General features: G+C 39.8%; 1 protein-coding gene across 2 annotated transcripts in view; it reads left to right on the forward strand.

The window, feature by feature from the left end:
- Positions 1-16,374, forward strand: part of KIF18A (kinesin family member 18A) — a 104,433-nt gene extending 88,059 nt beyond the window's left edge. For both annotated transcript variants that reach the window (XM_043971764.1, XM_043971763.1), the window contains 4 exons: positions 4,856-5,315; positions 6,879-6,986; positions 10,846-10,955; positions 15,861-16,374. In XM_043971764.1, coding sequence (XP_043827699.1) covers positions 4,856-5,315; positions 6,879-6,986; positions 10,846-10,955; positions 15,861-16,012 — 830 coding nt within the window. In that variant the 3' untranslated portion in view covers positions 16,013-16,374. The remainder of the gene's footprint in view (positions 1-4,855; positions 5,316-6,878; positions 6,987-10,845; positions 10,956-15,860) is intronic.
- The last annotated feature ends 5,036 nt before the right edge of the window (positions 16,375-21,410 follow it).

The following is a 21,410-nucleotide window of genomic DNA, read 5'->3' on the forward strand; positions in this document are numbered from 1 at the left end:
TGAGTCCGGATTTGAACTCAGGTCTTCCTGAATCCAGGGCCCGTGCTTTATCCACTGCGCCACCTAGCTGCCATCTTTCCCTGTCCTTTTTAGTAGACTGACCCCATAATCATCTCTTCTCTCATTTTCAGTCTCTCTTTTGCACCCTGCACCCAAGTCTCCCCATACTTAAAAAACCTTACTCAGGGCAGCTAGATGGCGCAGTGGTTAAAGCACCAGCCCTGGATTTAGGAGTACCTGAGTTCAAATCCAGCCTCAGACACTTGACACTTACTAGCTGTGTGACTGTGGGCAAGTCACTTAACCCCCATTGCCTTAAAAAAAAAAAAAAACCTTACTCACCAGTACCTGTACCTACCACCATCTTTACTCATCAGGTTCCATTTCTTCTAAACCTTTTGTGGTCTGAACTCTTAACATCACTCCTCTAGAATAACAATTACTCCATTGCCCATTCTGATGGCCTTTCCTTAGGCTTCTTTCCTTTCCTTCTGTAATAATGTGACCTGGCTTACCATCCCTTCCTCCTGGCTACTCTATATTTTTTAAACGGAGCTCTCTCTTGGTTTCCCCCCCTGCCCATCGGGTAGCTCCTCATTCCCTCCTGCTGGTTCATCATCTACCATGTGCCTTTCAGCTGTGGTCTACCCAAAGCTAGGTTTTATATATATATACTCTCTTATTTAGTGGCCTCATCAGCTCCCATAAGTATGAACTCAACGTGGCGAAAACAGCTCATTGTCTTTCCCCTCAAATCCTCTCCTTTTCCAAACATCCCTATTTCTGTTGATGTCACCACCCTCCTTCCTGTCACCTGAGTTCTTAATCTTGGGATCATCCTTACCTCACTCTCACTCAACATATCCAATCAGTTGCCAGATCTTGTGATTTCTACCTATTCTACATCTGTCCCCCTCTCTCTATTCACACAGCCACCACCCTAGGCCAGGCCCTCATCACCTCTTACTTGAACTATTGGCAATAAACCCCCACTTGTTCTTTATGCCTCAGGTCTCTCCCCTGTCTATTCATCTGCCAAAGTGATTTTTGTAAAGCTCATATCTGACCACGTCACACCTGCCAGGGTCCTTTACTCCTCCCAATAAACTACTATGGTTCTCTATTAGTAGCTAGCATGGAATATTACTTCTGTGATCATGTTTAAACCATGTTTAGTATTTAAAGTTTTTTGTTTGTTTGTTTTCCCCACAAGGCACTTCCCGCTGCTTCTTTGCAGAAATGGAGGCCTATGGTTGTGTAACAGTACATATGTCAGATTTCTTTCAATATGTTGTTTAATTTTGCTGAACTTTTGTCCCTTTTTTTATTCTTTATCATGAGGGATTGTTCCAAAGTAGAAAAGAAAATGTGCTAGTGCCAAGTGTTCCCTAAATAATTAGTGTATTGTCCACATAAAAGGCTAGAAAATAATTTCTTTAATTTTAAAAATAAAATTAAAATCTCTTCATAACCTGACCCTATCTTGCCATTTCAGCCTTATTATACATCAACCCCTTCGTGCATTCTGCAGTCCAACCAAGCTGGCCTCTTGCCATTCCTCACACAGAACCCTTCCTCCCTCCTCTCTGTACCGGCCTTGGTACCAGCTGTCCACCATGCCTGGAATTCATGCGCTGTTCACATCTCCTTCCACACCCAGCTCAGTGTCTCTGGTTACCTTCTGCACTAGGCTCTTCTTGGTTCTTTGAGCTACTTAGTGCCTTCCTCAACCAGGCATCCTTGGTTTTGTAGGTGTTCTGTATATATGCCTCTAAGTGTACATTGTCTGCCCCTTAGAGCTTAGAAAGCCTCGAGAGCAGGAATGTTTTCATTTTGTCTTTAAATCTCCAGGGCCCAGCATGGCACCCGCTTCATGTTGTTCAAGCGTTTTCAGTCATGTCCAACTCTTTGTGACCCCATTTGGGGTTTTCTTGGCAAAGATACTGGAGCGCTTTGCCATTTCCTTTTCCAGCTCATTCTATGGATGAGGAGCTGAGGCAATTGGGGTTAAGTGACTTTCCCAGAGGCACACAGCTAGTAAGTGTCTGAGGTTAGATTTGAACTCAGGAGCAGTTTTCCTGACTCAAGGCCCAACACTCTATCCATTGCACCACCTAGCTGCCCACCTGGTACATAGTTGGGATCAATAAATGTTGATTGTTTGATTGACTAACTGCTATCATCTAGGCAAGATGTGTTTTCTGGCTAATTTAGGTTTTAGCATACATTGAAAAGACAAACAGTGAAGATACTGGCATAATATTGGCATGATCGAGTCATCAAAGGTCCAACCATTTTCCAGCTGCCTTTAGGGACCTGAACTAGTCATCTCCAAATCCAGGGCAACCTAATTCCAAATGGTATGTGACCAGCCCGTCAATCAAAGGACAGGAGGGTAGACTGTACCCCCTCTCCCCAGGATAGCCAGCCAGTCATGGCCTTGTTGCCAACACAACGTCTACCTTTAGCCTTCAAAATTTGCCTTCTCTCTTCACTTTATAAATTCATGACCTTCCCACCTCTGTACCAGTTTTGGGGTCCCTGGGCACTTATAATCCATATATAAGCTAACTGCTTATATCTATATGAGATCCTTTCAGCAGCAGCTGCAAAGGTGCCTCCTGGCTCTAGGTTCAATTATTCTTTTGTCTTTAATTTATTTTCATCAAAATAGTATGTGTTTATAATTTATAAATAAGTAAATAGACACGTGGGGTTACATGCTCCAAAATATTTTCAATGGTAATGGTATGCAGTCACAAAAGTTGGGAGCGCTATGTTAGAGCATAGAGCCTGAATTGTGAAGAACTAAGGGGTGTGGTCAGAAGCAGTTATAGGGCACTTTAAATTTAAAAACTCAGGGCCGCTAGGTGGCGCAGTGAATAGAGCACCGCTTCTGGAGTCAGGAGTACCTGAGTTCAAATCCGGCCTCAGACACATAACACTTACTAGCTGTGTGACCCTGGGCAAGTCACTTAACCCCAATTGCCTCATCAAAAAAAAAAAATTTAAAAACTCATAAACATGAGAAAATTTAAAATGTAGTCATTGAACACATCATTCCATGGCAAGAGAAGAAAAAAGAAGATCCCGTGTTGTTCCGGGCCCAGGTAGAAGGAGGTGATCCCTGACCAAACAAAGGATACCGGGAGACTCATTAAAATTGGGAATTTATTTTTTTGTTGGTTTTTTCGATTTGTGTGGTTCTGTGTTTTGTTGGGTTTTTTTTTTCCAGTTTTGTTTGTTCTTTTATTGAAGGGGGAGAGTGGTACCTTGATGGTATTGGTAAGTGAGTTAGGCCAAAGCAATAGATATCTCTAGATTCAGAAACAGAACAGAGAAGTCAGTGATTGACTTAGTGATCATTATTGGAGTAAAGAGTTTGGAATTCAGTCCAACAAATATTTGTTAAGTAGCTATTGTGTTCTAGTCACTGTGGCAATGCCTAGGAATACAAAAAAAGAATGGGACAGTCTTGCCCTCTTAGGAACTTAGAGAGACAAAAGTTTCTAAAAGACAGAAGGGAAGGAGGAAGGAGTTTCAAATAGACCCTGAAGGTAGTTACTTAAAAGTTATTTAAGTACCAAACTTTCTGTGTGTGATGTCCTGTTATCACAGCTCTTTTAGCTGGGACTTCTGAATGGTCACCATAATAACCATCAAAATCACCCGACATCCTCTGAATCAGAGATGAAAGTATTAGTGTATCCCTAATAGTTTAACCATCTAATGGAGTTAGTATTGGATTTACAATCAGAAGACCTGGGTCCAGGTCCCAGCGTGGCTATTTATTATCTGTGTGACTTTACACAGGTCACTTAACCTCCAAGTTTCTCTCTCCTTATCTGCCAAATGAGGGACTAGATCAGGGAATCTTAACTTTTTTGTGTACGGGAACCCTTTCACCGTCTGGTGGATCCTATGGACACCTTCTTTGGGTAATTTTTTTTTTAAGTTCAAAAAGTAAAATACACGTAGTTACCAAAAAATTATTTATCGCTATTAAAACCTTTCTTAAAATAAAATTATGGGTGTCAGGTGCCACCTCTTAATCCATGATTCTGGGATATGTCAACTTACATGCCCTTATCAGTCAAAAGTATTTAGAGCATTTCCCTGCCGTGATCTACAAGTGTTTGCTTAACCAAAACCTTTCTGGCCATATGAGATACTGTGTTTTTTCCTAATTCAAACTAGCCTTTTCCTTAGTAATTCCAAAGTAGACATAGCTGTAGTTTAAAAGTCATTGATTGGGGGCAGCTAGGTGGCACAGTGGATAGAGCACTGGCCCTGGATTCAGGAGGACCTGAGTTCAAATCCAGCCTCAGACACTTGACACTTACTAGCTGTGTGACCCTGGGCAAGTCACTTAACCCTCATTGCCCCACAAAACAAAACCAAACAAAAAAAAAAAAGTCATTGATTGTTATACCTAAAAATTATTGTTATTTTTTTTTTCCTTTTAAAGCTTAATCCTAAATCAGATATAAAAATGAGGAGTTCCTTTGGGTTCTTTGTAAAGCCAAAGGGTGTTCTTGGTTTTTTACATACTAGGATCCCAGGTTGGTGGTATTTCTAATATGGTCCCAATATTAAGTATTTGTATGTGGATATGTCTATTGTATGTGATCAGTTTCCAGGGGTTCTATTACAACTTTTTGAAAATTATTCTTAGGTTTAAATTTTGGTTCATCTTTACTATATAGCCTTATTATTTTCTGTAATTTTAAAAAATTGACTAATTGAAATTAATTCCCCATTTTAGGGGGCGGGTTGTAGGGGTATGGGTTAGTAGGAGAAAAGTTTTGATAAAACTATTAAGTTTTTGTTTTGTTTTTTTAATTCTCCTGAACAGGTACACCTTCAGATGATTCCAGTGGAAAAATGCAGCCAGTAATTAATCAACAGAAAACTCCTTCACAAAAACGAACTCGGAGGAAATTAATCGAGTCTCCCTTGATGACCGAACATTCCGGAGGACCTAAACTGTCTAGTAAAACTCGGCTCAATGATTCTTTCACACAAGAACTTCAAGCTATTATATATACACCAGAAAATTGTAGAAAATCCACTCAAAATCCAAGTTCACAGTCATCATATGGAACCAGTTTTCAGGAAATCAACAGTTTGAATACAAACAGTAATCTCTTTCATGCTCCCTTTTCAAAGAGTTGTATACCTCTTGACAGAAGGATAGAGTGTGTCAAAGAGAATTTGGAGTCTACGTTTATTATACATGAAGACACAAATGACACAAATGGCGTATTCTCTGAAAAGGAATTAGAACCAAATGGAAATGGTACCGTTTTACCAAGGTATAGCATAAGGGATTTCTATCAATAGAATTTCCCAAATGTCTATCCAGAATTCTTCAGATTGATTTAATTATTCCTTTTCTTTTCCTGCTATATGTTTGTTGAGGATTTATTCATGGAAAAAGCCAGTACCTAGAACTCAGGAGACTTGAGTTTTTGCACCTGGTCTCTGTCACTAACTAGCTGTGTGACCTTACATACATCCCCTGATATCTCTGAGCTTCAGTTTCCTCATCTGTAAAAGGATAACATTGGACTAAATTATTTCTTTTTCTTTCTTCTTTTTTTTTTACTAAATTATTTGTTTAAGGACCCTCTCAGCATTAACACTATACGAAACATATTAAGACGAACTTTTTGTTTTGTTTTGTTTTTTGGGGATTTTTTGAGAGGCAATTAGGGGTTAAGTGACTTGCCCAGGGTCACACAATCAGTAAGTGTTAAGTGTCTGAGGCCGGCCTTGAACTCGGGTCCTCTTGAATCCAGGGCCGGTGCTTTATCTACTGCGCCACCTAGCTGCCCCAAGACCAACTTTTAAGGAAAATACTTACTCTTTTGTTTTCTTGCCATTTCATCTGAAAAACCTTTTCTCATATTTGGTACCTCCAGTAAATATAATTTAACAGAATGGTTAGGGTGAATGAGCTACTTTGTCCAACAGTTTTCAAGCTAGACTAACCAAACCATCTGAAAAGGATTATTGTATATGTTATCCCTTTCAGATTTCCTTCTAAGGAGATTGCACAATTTCTCATGGTGTCTGACAACACTTGGTACTCCAGCAATCGTTAGATAATGTAAAATATTCCTAAGCCTAAACCAGTTTTCACTGCATTTCATCCAAACTAGCATATACTTTCATACTTTACCTTTTTAGTCACACTTCATCCATCATATTCTATACATGTTTATGTGAGGAAAGGTATCCATGCCTTTTCTTGCTACCGGTGACATGACAGTTCTATGATAGCAACGACTTCTGTAAATGGATAGATAAATGGAGAGGGAGAGAGATACAGACAAACAGACATAAGTATATAGAGAGATATGGCTAAACATTTTAAAATTATTAATATGTAGGTTTAGGAAATCTTTACTAACATCTCATTCCAGTGCTTCATCATGGGGTGGAAGTGATTCTCTGTCTATCCAAGCAGTGGATCCTTCCAGACTGTACAGATTTGGCCAAAATGCTTTGCACAGAGTGGGTTCTTAATAAATAGGAAGTGAGGTAAGGGCTTAGTAGAAGACTATATTTGTCACCATAGCTTAGCACACTGTCTCCTCACCAAGTGCCATTCGTCGGGGGATAACTTGTTACTGCAGTTTTGCCACAGATAGCTGCATGTAACCTAGCTTCCACAGATGTCTTTACCTCCCAGGGCCTCAGGTTTCTTATGAATACATAAGGGATTGGACTAGATATGATGCCTGAAATACCACTATTTGGGGTTCACTGAAAATGTTTATGGGCTGTATTTATTTCCACCATGAAGAATTATCTGGTTTTTCACTAAAAAAAAAGTGTCTCTCTTTTTTATTTTCAACTCTTATAAACTGTAGGCTTAGCCTCCCTTCATCGTTGACTAAAACATCTGTCCACATAACAAATGAAAAGCCATCCTACATGGCACTGACTGCTGCTGCCAAGAGAAAACGGAAATTAACAAGGTACGGTTCAAGAAAATAGGCCCAGTGTGGGCTTGACATAAGACTTGTCCATCACTCCATAGTCTCTACTTTCATTTTATAGCTGGGTGTTCTTTTTTTTTTTTTCTTTAGCTTTTTAAACCTATAGTCTGTCAATAACAGCCTATGATGATAAAAGAGCCAGAAAATCTGGGTTCAAATCCTGGCTTTACTACTTACATTCTGGGAGATCCTTCCTGTCTCTCAGTCTGTGGGGATAATAGTGCTTGTTCTACCTTGAGCATGAATGAGGTTGTGGTGAGGAAAAGTACAATGTAAAACAAAGCGAGGCCATTATTCGTAAGGATGAGGTATCTAGTGTTTGTCTGTAGCACAGCAGACCCTTTAAGAATGTTTGTTGAATGTTCTGAATCCACAGGGTAATTTAACAGTCCAGAAAGGTCAGATTTAGTAAAACTTCCAATGGAGGTGGGGTTGGGGGAGGGGGGAACAGGTACATTTAAAAACTACTAGAAAAACTCTTTAAATCCTAAAAACATTGTATTCACTTACTGAGTTCTGCCAACTCAGATTTTTCTAATACATGAAAAGTGAACAGACCCAGATTTCTACTACCATAAGTGACTGGGCCTTTAGGAGAGGGATAGAGAGCGGCCTTCTCTGGTAATGCTCTATTTAAATGTGAAAAATAGATTGTCCAGGGTCGGCTAGGTGGCACAGTGGATAAAGCACCGGCCCTGGAGTCAAGAGTACCTGAGTTCAAATCCGGCCTCAGACACTTAACACAGTGTGTGACCCTGGGCAAGTCACTTAACCCCAATTGCCTCACTAAAAAAAAAAATAGATTGTCCAGCTTTCTTGTTTCTACAACCTACCTCACAAAGATATGGTGAAGAAAGTATTTTCTAAACCATGAAGTACTACAAATGAGAGATTATTCGTTTTCTTCTCACTCTCATGTATAATTGCCATGTGTCTTAGTAAAAAGCACCCTGTGTTTGGAGTCAGGTCGTGGAGTCGTCCTTCTCTATCAGCCAATCCCTAGCTAACTGGTGGACCTTTGGTTAGTCACTAACTCTGAGCCTTAGCTTCCCTTTAATGGGGATGATGCTCACATCACCTCTTTTGCAAGGTTGTTGTGAGAAGCAAATGAGATCCTATGTTAATTTCACATTTTAAGGTATTTACAAAGTGCTATTTGTCACATATTATTATTTATTAGAGTCATTCCTCACTTTTTCCCTGGTCAAACCCACTATCATAATTGCTCCAAATTAAAATGCTGGACTTTTTTTTTTTTAATGTACAGCTTTGTAGATGGTTCCTTTGTTTTAAGCTAAGGTAATAAGTACTGTAGTATTGATATACTCTTATCTCCTTCTTCCTCATTGTTAATTGATTCCCCACTTCCCCATCCCCAACCTATTGTTGGTAGCCTGCTTTGTTCTATACAAAAGTCAAGAGCAAGCTCACACAGGATTGATGAGATGTTAAAATAAGAGCTATTTGAGCCCCCGGGTACTTTTGATACTTTGAATTTGCCATAGTTGTAGAATCATTATGTTTAGTGGCATAAATAAAGTTATATGCATCTGCAATAGCAACTAACTCTATGGCATTCAATAACAAGACATGTAAAGAAAATAAGTTGATTTTTCCAAGCATAAGAATTGCTTCTGTTAAGTTCCCTCTGGAACCAGTAATTAGATCCTGTCATTAACTAAGGTTAAGAGAGATTAATGCTAGAAATGTACATAATTACTTTTTTGTGATCCTCCTTTTCCTTAATTAAATCTACATGAGCGTGATAGTAATAAACCCTGGTATTTTCCACTTATCCACAAGCTTAACCTATATGTGTGTATATTCATAGAATGTCCATTTTGCTTCCTACCCAGGTATTAGAACAGAGTCCAAAAGTAGTAGTAATTCCAACAAAATACTGAACCGTTCGTGTTGGCTCACTGCTTCAGTTGGAAATAATAAAATTTTAGTCTTATAAATTAATAGAGCCAAACAACAGAATTCCCTGACTCAGAGACTGTACTGACCAGGTCTAATCCTCATCCCAGTGTAGCTCAGCTTACTTAGCTTAGAGTCATCGGGCGTTTCAAAGCTGGAATCTTTGATCACATTCAATAACAACCTCATTCTTCCATTAAGGTCACACTGATTTTGAGGGACTGCAATTCTGACTAAGAAACAATGTTAAATAATGTATGTTGATACTTATCATTCAGGGATCCCCTACCAAATAAAAACTTTCTAAGGAGAATATGAGAGATTCGGTAGCTTTCAGAGACAGTTTTAGAGAAACATCTAGCAACAGTTAGGGGAAAGAAAGGAAAAATTTCATCCCTCCTCCAGTCGGTGGCTATTAATTTTGTCAGTTTGATTTTGTAGTCCTACCTCCAAATTTTGCCTTTCCCTTTACAGCCCTAACCTCAAAACCAGGACACAAACTCTCTTGTGTGTGACATGAAGATTGAGTATGTTTCATAAGTAGAATATTTCACTAAATTTTAAGACTTTTTTTAAGTGCAGTTAAAAAGTTAATTATTAAAACAGATGTATATCTGACCCACAGAGAAACATTCCACTTATTTGATTACCCCTGGATTACATTCCTGGAAATGTGAGTTTTGCTCAAGGGGTGATTTTCAAAGCCCAAATTTCCCATTGGAAGAATGCTATAGATCATGGCTTCTTAAACTTTTTCCACTTGTGACCCCTTTTCGCATAAGAAATTTTTATGCAAACCTGAGCATATAGGTATGTTAAATAGGTATACATAACCTTTTACTGTTGCCAAATTTTTCATGACCCCCTATGGGGTCACACCCCACACTTTAAGAAACTTTGCTCTAGATAATGTTTGTGTTCTAGACACAATCTAAAATAACAATAAACTAAGATGTGAGAATAAACACTCATTGAAGATAGTCAATGACAGTTTTGTGCTTATCGGATGCTGTATTTCTTGGGGAGGAAATCTAATGATTTGATTACATGAAGCAAGTATAATAATTGAAAGGGATGCATGATAAATGTTAGTACCTCATCTGGCATTATTCAAAGATTTTTTCCACATAAGTGTCTTTTTAAAAAAAACTTGAAACTTATTCCAATCAATTACTAAAATCTTTATTTTCACAATTTTGGATGGAATTTTTCTAAAATGTATCTTGCCTTCTTCAACACAAAACCTTTTTTTGATGACTCAAGGTCATCGTTATAAACATCCATCACTTGTGTAGCGCTGTAGTAGAGTGAGTGCCCTCAGGGCTTATTGAGATGTGTGTGGCTCTTTACCCCTACAGTAAATGTCCCCAGACAGCTTCGCTTTTGAGTTCTCACGTCTGCTTTCCAGTATTTTTTCTCTCTTGTCAGATCATTTGCTGCTTGTGATCTAGGCTAGGAAACCATATCACCAAGCTTGTTAAAATGCAAAATAAAAGTAAATGCTCTATGGAGCATGGGCTTTGTAACATCCCTCTCCCTCTCACTAGGGCCTTTTTTGTTCCCTTCCCTGCTCTTAGCTGGGTTCTGGATTGTTGAGACCACTAGGTGACAGTTGTCTCCCTCTCCCTTTCGCTGGACAGTTAAATCCTGGTGGTTATGGAAGCACGTCCCATACATCATCTCCTGTGACCCTCCCGGCCTTCCTTACAACAACCCTGGGAGAGGGAGGCCAGCAAGGCCCCTTTATCCTCCTCTGTAAAGCAAGGAGAATACTTGGGGCCTCTCTCCCGCCCACCTGTTGTGAGGTACGAGAGAGTCTAGTGAAAGCCCTTTGTAACCAGAAAACATTCTACATAGGTCAGTTGTATTTGCTTATTGTGTTGTAAAAATAACATCTTTTCTGTCTGTTCTTTCCAAGTCCTGCACCCAGCAGTTCATTAAGGACCATACAAGATCCTGTAGCTACCAAGCGTGTTCGGAAAGATCTTTCAGGTCATGAATATTCTAGGATAAACAGACCAGCAAAGGGTAAGTTGTAGCTCCCCAGCTCTTAACCAGAATTGCAGAGTATGGTTAGCGACAGACAAGAAGGATATCAATGGGCTATTTCTTGGATGAATTTTTTGAGAGGTTTTATCCATTTAAAGCTCTTGTTTTGTATGGTCTATACAAAAGGCAACTTAGCACCAAGAGGACCTGGGTGCTGGTCCTGCCCTTGGCACATGCTGACTTTGTGGTCCCAGGCAAGTTCCTTATCCCAGTACGCCAAGCACCAGCCAGCTCTCTTACCCCAGAATTGTGGAGGAGCTGAGTGTCCTGCATTACTGGAAGGAGTTTCTAACAGTGGGAGTTCTCTACACAGGACTAGACTGATTAAGACAAAAATCTGCACATCAAGGAATTTGAAGAAACTGCTTCTTCACCTGCTGTCCATCCCCATCTCTTTGTCCCTGGCTACTGAGCACCCTCAGACTTCTATGACCCACCAAGTTGTAAAAACAACTCATTGGAGTTGAAAGAGATTCTCAGCTTTCGAATAAACAAACACCTACTAAGCGCACACTCTGCAGAGCATGGCACGAGGTCCTGGGCATACAAAAGACCTGGCTTCTCTTTGGAGACACAGTTTGTTCACAGGAGGACATGATACAAGATAATTTGGGGAAGCAGTTGCGGTCCTCCCAGCTTCTTCACCTATACTGTCCAGCCTATCAGCCACTCAGTTGTCAAGGCTCATGAAAATGCTTTCACTGAATATTCCTGAAGCCCCAAGGTTAAGAGTGAGCATTCAAGGGGCGGCTAGGTGGCGCAGTGGATAAAGCACCGGCCCTGGATTCAGGAGTTCCTGAGTTCAAATCTGGCCTCAGACACTTGACACTTACTAGTGTGTGACCTTGGGCAAGTCATTTAACCCCCACTGCCCTGCAAAAAAAACACAAACAAACAAAAAAAAAGAGTGAGCATTCAGGGGCAGCTAGATGGCAAAGTGGTTAAAGCACTGGCCCTGGATTCAGGGGTACCTGAGTTCAAATCTGGCCTCAGACACTTGGCATTTACTAGTTGTGTGACCTTGGGCAAGTCACTTAACCCCCATTGCCAACAAAACAAAACAAAACAAAAAAAGTGAGCATTGAGCCTATCAGAAAATAGTTGTTGCCATAGCAAATTACCAAAGGCCCATCTGATGCCTTCCCCCTTTTAAGACTTTCTGATCTGAATTTTCCTCTCTGTGGACTTTATTTTCCCCCATCCCATTGTTTTACCTTGCCTGAAATACATCCAGTAATGTGTTAGGTGTGATAGGGAATGAAAAGATGAATGAGACATAAGCTTAGCCCTCAGGGTTTCATATTAGAGCCATGGAATCTAAAAATTGGAAGGCACCTCCAAAGCCATGGATCCCTCGGGTAAGACGGTCAGCCCTGAGGAGGGTGTTTTTAGATGCCTAAAATAAAATACGTAGGATTACAAAAAGGAAAATAATGTCATTGAACCACAAAATATTTAGGATTTGCCAACACTTAAAAAAAATAAAAGTATGAGCCTCTGTGTTCTATGTTCTGCCAGTCGGGGCTCAGGTAGATCTCACTAGCACGGACAGCATTCGCAAGTGCAGATACTGACACGGACTCTCTGCCAGCTCACTCGGCTCTTCCTTAGTTATCGAGGTTCCAAGAGAGGGGCTGATTGACAGAAGATTGGCTTTGAGGCAGGCGGGGTTTGTTAAGCCTTGCAAACAGCATTGGCCTTTAAGAAGCATGTCCTGTTTTCCCACAAGCTTCCATGGAGGCTGGTTTTGAGATGTACGGGAAAACTCTTCATTTCATTGTCTTTCATCAATGTTCTTTTTTTTATCTTAAAGTTCTTAATAATATCACTAGACTTTATTGCTACGTGTTTGCATGCTGTATCAGAGCAGTATCCATAGACACATCTTTAAGAACTAAACTCTCCTCAAGTTATTTAACTTCTTGCATTGTATTTAGTGATATATAGATTTATTCTGTAGATGTGTGTTCTCAGGAATCCTTGACTTCATTAGAATTTTGCAAACAAGTAACAAATTATATCATATTAGTCTAAGTGTAAGCTATACCCCCTAAAATTAGATCTCTTTGGAAGGAAAACACACTGAAAAATAATACAAACCTAGGCTGCACTTAGTTTTTTATACATGCCAAGTTTAAGGGGGAGGTTGTCACCTATAATGAAACTAATGTGGCACATAAAACCAGAGAGAATTTATTTTGATACTTACACTTTATAAAGACAACTTAAGATATAAATGTAAGAAGTACCCCCGATCTAATGAATGACCTTATTTTTAAAGGGATTTCTGCTCTTTCTTAGATGAATCCCCCTTCTTAGGCTCTTTCTTTTTTGTATTTTAAATATATCTGCATTTCCCAGTGCTGGAGAAGTTATCAATGGTCCCTCTGCCTCTTACAGGTACAATCTCATCTTTTATCTGTTTCCTCATCAACTCTTCCTGCTTCCTCCCTAAACCCCCCACCCAAGGTTCATGTAAGCGTATAATTGATGATAATGAAGACATTGGGAAAGGTTTAATTTGCAGAGGAAGATGATGTTTTAAAGTGGAAAGATGTACAAGTAAAATAAACTTCAAAATGTATAGGACTGGATTCCAAAAAAAAAATTTGGAAGTAATTGTGCTAGAAAGGTGAATAAACTGTGTCCCCCTCCCCTCAGATCCTACTCTTGGGCATAGACCCCAAGGAGATCAAAACCAGAAAAGGCTCCTCTGTATCAAAATGTTCAAACCTTCCTCCAGCAGCACTTTGGGGGGGTAGCAAAGAACTAAAAACCAAGTCAACACTCACCCCCAGGAGACAACTAACCGAACTATAGTAAATGAATGTGATGGAATATCATTACTACATCTAAAGAAATTAATATGAATTCAGAGAAACATGGTGATGCTTCTGTGACCTGATGCAAAGTAAAGGAAGCAGGAACAGGAACATGATGTTATACCCGGTGACTATAATAATGAGATAAAGGACTATATTTGGACTCTTCTCAGTGCCCTAAAGGCAGAGAGTGAGTCTGGTTTCAGGCCAACAGCTTTGTGGCCCCCCAAACCTCCCAGCAGGGAGCCGCTTGGCACACAAGGCTTCTCCTGGGCCATAGGCCCGAGCAGGGCCTGAAAAAGGGCCTGGGTTTTGTGGGAGTCAGGCTGGGCTGGGAGTTCACCTTGAGGCACCCGAGGTAATCCCCACGTGACTCGGAGCTCAAGCCCTGACTTGAGTTTTGTTTTGAAAGGTTATGTGTACATAAGCACTGTTTAGTGGGGAATGGGGACATTCTTACTCCAGCATAGGGTTGGGGCCTAAGGCCACAATCTGATTGGTTGGTAAATGGAGCAATCTGATTGGTCAAATCCCAAGACAGGTTTTCTTTCTTGAAGAGTTATGTATGTTAACCACAGTATTGTTCTGAGGGGGGGGGGGGGGCAACACTCTTGCCCAGAATAGGCTAAGGCCTGGTATTGTAGTTTGTAAAATCTGATTGGTTAACTGGTATCACCTGATGGGTTCTTAGGCTGTTACTGTTATTCTGTATAAATAATAACTGTAATAACTGAAATGTAAATGAGGGGTATCAAAATGCCTTAATGTGATTGGTCAGAGGGGACCCCTTGAGGGGTATAAATAGAGGTGAAGGACTTTACTTTGGTACACTCTCCCACACATTCAGAAGAGTACCCATCTTCACAAAGATGAATAAAACCTTCACTCACCAACTGCTGCCTGCTTGGGATTTTTGAACAGCGACCTGCTAGCAACACTAGGAGTGCCAGCACTTGAGCTGCTGACACTCAAGCTGCCAACACTAGAGCTGTGCAACACGAAGAATGGTTAGTTGCATTTCTAACAATAACAATAATGGAAAGAACTAAACCAAAATGAAACTGTATGCCATAGAACGATAATGGTCAAGCTTGTTCTTAAAAAAAAGAGATGAGATACACCTCCTTCTTTCCTTTGCACAGAGGTGGCAGACTGTGGGTGTGGAATATGGTATATGCTGTCAGATTTATTCTATTTGTTGATTAGTTTTGTGGGACTGCATATTTTTCCACTTTTCTTTTTAAATCTTTGTTATATGCAAAGAATGGCTCGATGAATAGAGGGAATGGATAGGGATACATTTGAAAATGGTTAAGTTAAAAACAAAATAAATCAATTTTTAAAAAAAACCTCTTTAAGTCCATAAAATTGAAAGAAGCAGTGAGATCAAATGTTAACTTTTTTTCTTCAGAACTGGGAAAATATATACGTATTAAATAGCTCACCTTTGGCCTTCGTGGAATCATTCTTTGGCTAGATTTTTTTTCCTCAGTTTTGGGGGGATTAAATTAGCTTTTCAAAATTTCCAAGGCAAGGTGGTCCTTAATTTGGGCTTTACTCTTTAAAAGTTACACTACAGTATATAGCAATATTAGCATGTTTGGACATTGTTGACTACTGCCTTGGCTTATATAGATAATTGTTTAGCTATATTATTAAATAAAATTTTTTCAGTAACTAAAAAAAAAAAGACAGAGAAGAGAAGGGAAAAGTTGATGAGCTAAGAAAGGCAGTGGGGAATGATAGTGAAGATATGATCTTTAGTTAGATAAGAGGAAATAGCATAGAAAGGTTATTTAGCATCCTGGAGTATATAAAAAACTACCCCATGAGGACTTCATGAAATCATTGCCTATAACTTCTAAAATTTTGTCTTGAGCATCTCTAAATAGGACTTTAACAGCTTTGCTTTTTGACCGAAAGGATTGGTGTTTATTTTTTGCATGGGTGAATTTTAAAGATGTGTTTTCTTCTTGGGTTTATAATTTCTACAAATATTAGTTGAATAAATTATCTCTTGAATGGCACATTTACCATTATGCTCTTTGTCTTTCTTTTCCAGCACTTAAAAGAAATATCCGTGAACTCAATCCAGGTGTGCAGAGAAAATTCGGGAGAAGTATTTCAGAAGGAAACGTAACACTCAGTTCGAAAGCCAAGTCATCCACTTTTATCAAGCCTAATTTTCTGAAATGTTTCCCTAAGAAGGACTAAAGTACACCTTTGCATCTACTTCTAGGTACTTCAGAGGAAGCTTGTGAAAACAGACTTTGTAGCTTTCCTTGATCCCATAGAATTCCCTTTTCCCTTTCATGTGTTCTTTTGAATAAATGTAAATTTCAGCAGCAAACGTAGATGTAAATTTTTGATGCTTCTCACATGTTTTGATAGTACATTTCGTTTTTGCAATTGTTTTTTATTGTAGGACTGTTTAAATTAAAACTTCTATACCCGTGGTCTCCTTTTCCCTAAATATTTTTATCTACTAATAGCTTGTAAACCCATAGAGTTGTAAATAGATTTTGTAATTAATTTTTGTGATTAAAATATACTAATACTTCTCTCTGCTATTTGCTATATTTAAAATGAGGATTTGACAACTGAGTTTGGTTATGGTTTCTGTTTCATTGTAAAAAGTATTTTATTTGTATTTGGGGCTCCCATTATATCAGCCCTTCATTTGGCTGATTGTTTGGAATTTTCTTGTAATTCAAGTTAAACCCACCTTTTTGGTACCTTCACTAAGTCTGAAAGTAATTCACAATGAAAACTTCAATTATTTGCATTCACCCATTTTTATTAATGCCTCTTAGATGTGTCATGTTTGTTTAGTCGTTCAGTCATGTCCTACTCCTCCCGACCCCATGGCCCATAGCACGCCAGGCCTGTCTCCCCAAGTCTGTCCAGGCTCATGATTGTTGCTTCCATGACATTATCTACCTCATCCTCTGCCATCCCCCAAATCAAGGTCTTTTCCCATGAGTCCTGTCATCTCATTATGTGGCAAAAGGATTTAAACTTCAGCTTCAGTATTGGACCTTCCACTGAAGAGTCTGAACTAATTTCTTTATGTATTGAATTATTTGATCTCTTTCCAGCACCACAACTCGAAAGCATCAATTGTGTTGTCCTCAGCGTTCCTTATAGTTTAACTCTTACAGCCGTGTGTGTGTGTGTGTGTGTGTGTGTGTGTGTGTGTGTGTGTATGTGTGTGTGTGTGTATTTCTCCTGGAAAAACCATAGCTTTGACTATACAAACCTTTGCTGGCAAGGTGATGTCTGCTTTTTAGTTTGTTGGTCAGATTTGCCCTAGCTTTCCTTCCAAGGAGCAAGCGTCTTTGAATTTCATGACTGCAGTCACCGTCTGCAGTGATCTTAGAGCCCAAGAATACAAAATCTGACACTGCTTCCATTTCTTCTCCCTCTCTTTGCCAGGAAGGGATGGATGGAACCAGTTACCACACACTTAGTTTTTTTTGATGTAAAGATTCAAGCCAGCTTTTGTATCCTCTTTTTACCCTCGTCAGTTCTCCTTCACTTTCTGCCATCAAAGTGGTACAGTCTCCATGACTGAGATGGTTGATGTTTCTCCCAGCAACTTTAAGTCCAGCTTTTGGTTCTCCAGCTTGGCATTTCCCATCATGGTGACAGTATAATACAGCCTTGTCCTTTCCCATTCTTCAACCAATCAGTCATTCCATGTTCAATCCTAACTGCCTCTTCTTGACCCAAATACAAGTTCCTTAGGAGATGAGTAAGATGATCTGGTACTCTTTGAGGACTTGCCATGTTTTGTTGTGATCCCCGCAGTCAAAGGCTTTAGTGTAATCAGTGAAGCAGAGTAGATGTTTTTTGTTTGGGGTTTGTTTTTTGGTTTATTTTTTTTCCTGGAACTCCCTTGCTTTCTCAGTAATCCAGCCACTGCTGGCAACTTGGTCTTTATTCCTCTGCTTCTCTGGTAATTCTCTGTTCACATATTGCTGAAGCCTGGCTTACAGAATTTTCAGCATACCCTTGCTGGTGTGTGAAATGAGTGCCATTGTTAGATCATTTCAGCATTCATAGGCATTGCTCTTCTTTAGGATTGGAACATAAACTGATCTTTTCCAATCCAGTAGCCACTTACTGAGTTTTCCAAATTTGCTGGCATATTGAGTGCAGCCCTTCACCAGCATCAGAGATCTCTAATGTTCTTGAAGAGTTCTCTTATTCGTACCATTCTTTTGTTTTCTTCTATTTCTTTGCAATCTTTCCCTGCTGTTCTCTGGAATTCTGCATTCGACTGATCTTTCCCATTTTCCTCTCCTTTTTGCTTTCCTTCTTTGCTCAGCTTTTTGCAAAGCCTCCTCAAATAGCCATTCTGCTTTCTTACTCTTCTTCTTTGAAATGTTTTTGTTGTTGTTGCTTTCTCCTGTACAGTATTGGGAACTTCTGTCCATAGTTCTTCAAGTGCTCTATCTACCAGACCTGATCTCCTACATCTATTCATCTCTTCTACTTCATATTCATAAGGGATGTTATTTAGATCATACTTCTACAGCTTGGTGGTTTTCCCTACTTTCTTCAATTTAAGTCTGAAGTCTGCAGTAAGAAGCTTGTGATCTGGGGGGCAGCTAGGTGGCGCAGTGGATAAAGCCCTGGATTGAGGAGGACCTGAGTTCAAATCCAACCTCAGACACTTGACGCTTACTAGCTGTGTGACCCCCCCTGGGCAAGTCACTTAACCCTCATTGTCCCACCAAAAAAAAAAAAAAAAAAAAGCTTGTGATCTGAAGCAGCTCTAGATCTTGTTTTAACTGACTGCATAGAGCTTCACCTTTGGCTGCAAAGTATATAATCAGTTTGATTTCGATATTGCCCATCTGGTAATGTCCATGTGCAAGTCGCCTTTTGGGTTGTGGAAAAAGAGTGTTTGCTGTGACCCATGAGTTTTCTTGACAATTCTATTAGTCTCTGCCCTGCTTCATTTTGTACTCCAAGGCCAAACTTGTCTATTATTCTAGTCATATTTTGATTTCCTATTTTAGCATTCCAACTCCCTATGATTAATGTGACTTTTTTTTTTGGTGTTATTTCTAGATGTTGTATGTCTTTATAGAACTGGTAAACTTTTGTCCTCTTCGGTATCAGTTGTTGAAGCATAGACTTAATATTACTGTGATGTTGAACAGTTTGCCTTGGATTTGAACAGATATCGTTCTGTCATTTTTGAGATTATACTCCATTACTGCTTTCTCACCCTTTTATTGACTATGAGGGCTACTCCATTTCTTCTAAGGGATTCTTGCCCGAAGTTGTGTGTATAGATAGAGATAGAGATATAGGTATAAATATAAATATATAGTGATCACCTGCATCAAATTAACCCATTCCCGGCCATTTAAGTTAACTGATACCCACGATGTTGACGTTTAATCACTATATAGTTTTACTGTTTATTTCTTCCTATAACTCATTTAGGGGGATGGAATGCGCATTTATTAAGTGCTTACAATGTTCCAGGCATTGTGCTAAGCACTTTTCAGATGTTGTCACATTTAGTTTTTCTTTTTAAGTATTTAGATTCCGTGGCATTTTGTGCATATCTATTAACTAGTAATATTACTTCATTGTCTGTGGCACCTTTCAGTATTTTCCCCATAAATCTCTTTTAATCAGGTCTATTTTTGCTTTTTCCTGGTCTGTGATTATGATTGCTGTCAGTTGCTTTTTTGAGTTCTTTTGAAATATAATAGATACTACTCCAGTCCATTATCTTAACTATGTTGAGTCTTCTCTGTAGGAACTTTGCCTGCTCCCCTTCCAACCTATGTCTCTGGTGCTTAACCACCCTAGGACTTTCTCTCTGAAGCACTCTGGTCTCCCAGTCTCTATGATAAGACATATTTGCCCTCAGGCATTCTGCATTCAATTGTGTATATCTTTCCCTTCTTCCAGTCTTTGGCCAGGACCCCTTGACCACTCTGGGGGTTCCTGTCTAGAACAATAGATCTGGAAGTGTCTCGGTACTGGCTTTCCCTCACTTCAGGTGCTCTGGGCAGGCCTACCTTCTTAGTGCCCAAAGGTTTTGGGCTATCCCCCAAAGGGAATGAAGGTACTCACTGTAGTTTTGTACTGTAACATTATTCAGAGGTGGTTCAATGGATAGAACACTGGGCCTAGGGTCAGGAAGACCTGAGTTCAAATCCAGCCTTAGACACTAGCTTTGTGACCCTGGGCAAGTCACCTTACCTCTTTGCCTTAATCCACTGAAGAAAGAAATGGCAAACCACTCCAGTATCCTTGCCAAGAAAACCCCCTGGACAATGTGGTCATGGAGTCACACCCAACAGAATAACAAAAAATCATTTTTCAGAATGACACTTCTGTCTCATCATCTCTGGAGTGCATGTATGTGAAGCAGGCTGTTCTATTGCCTTTCTAACTTAAGTAGAACTCTATGCCCTTTTTTTTAAGATTAGGTCTCCCTGTCTCACCCAGGCTGGTGGTGGAGCAGCTTCTCATGGGCTCATCCTCACTGCTCTTCAGCATGGAAACTCTGACCTGCTCTTTTTCTGAAATGAACCAGTGTGTCCCTCCTTAGGCAACCTGTTGACTTTCAGCTTCCAGGGCCTCACCATATTGGTTTCATACCTAGTAAAGACACCCAATTGACTTTAGCCCTACTCAACTCAGAAAATTATATTTACTGTTTACATTCATTGCCTAGACCACGTGCATAGTGGAAAGAATACTGAATATCTGTCAAAAGGCTTGGGTTCAAATCCTGCACTTCTATTTTCTCTATAATAACTTTTTAGGGCAGGTAGGTGACACAGTGAATAGAGTGCCAAGCCTGGAGTCAGGAAGACTTGAGTTCAAATCCTCCCTCAGATACTAGCAAGGTGACCCTGGGTTCATCATTTAACCCTGTTCACTTCAATTTCCTCATCTGTCAAATGAGCTGGAGGAGGAAATGGCAAACCACTCCAATATCTTTGCCAAGAAAACCCCAAGCCACAGAGTTAGAGATGGACATGACCGAAATGATTGAACAATAACAACAACAACAAAAGTCATCTAGCCTGTTCCATCTTTTTTAGAATAAGGAGAGGATGGACTAAGGAACCTATCAGCTCCAAATCCTATGACTCTTCTCATTCAAAACATCTTTACAAATTTATTTGGGTCCATCTGACAGCCCCTTCTGGCATACTGGCTAAATATGCAAACCCTTCCATGGTTTACAATGTAATCATTAAGTAGGCACCCAGAGGGATTAAGTTCTGCTGCAGGGGCTGATTCTTCACAATGGAACATTGGGCTAGCCATTTAGCGACTCAGCCTCAGTTTCCTCATCTAGAAAATGAAAATTGGATCAGATGCTACCTAGGGACCTTTTTAGCTTTTAATCCCAGGATTTTACCTCCGGCTTGCTATGTATGAGAAAAGTATTTTTATAAACCTCTACAATGCTGCACAGACATAAGCCTAGACAGTAAGCCCTTTGAGGGCAGGAAACATTCCCTCCCTAAAAACCAGCATCCTCTCCAGTGCAATATAGAGATCTGCACACAGTAGGTATTTGTTAGCTATTAGATGCATTCAACTCAAATGTGTGTTTAGTGGAAAG

This window comes from Dromiciops gliroides, chromosome 6, assembly GCF_019393635.1.
Source record: "Dromiciops gliroides isolate mDroGli1 chromosome 6, mDroGli1.pri, whole genome shotgun sequence".
Taxonomy (NCBI): domain Eukaryota; kingdom Metazoa; phylum Chordata; class Mammalia; order Microbiotheria; family Microbiotheriidae; genus Dromiciops; species Dromiciops gliroides.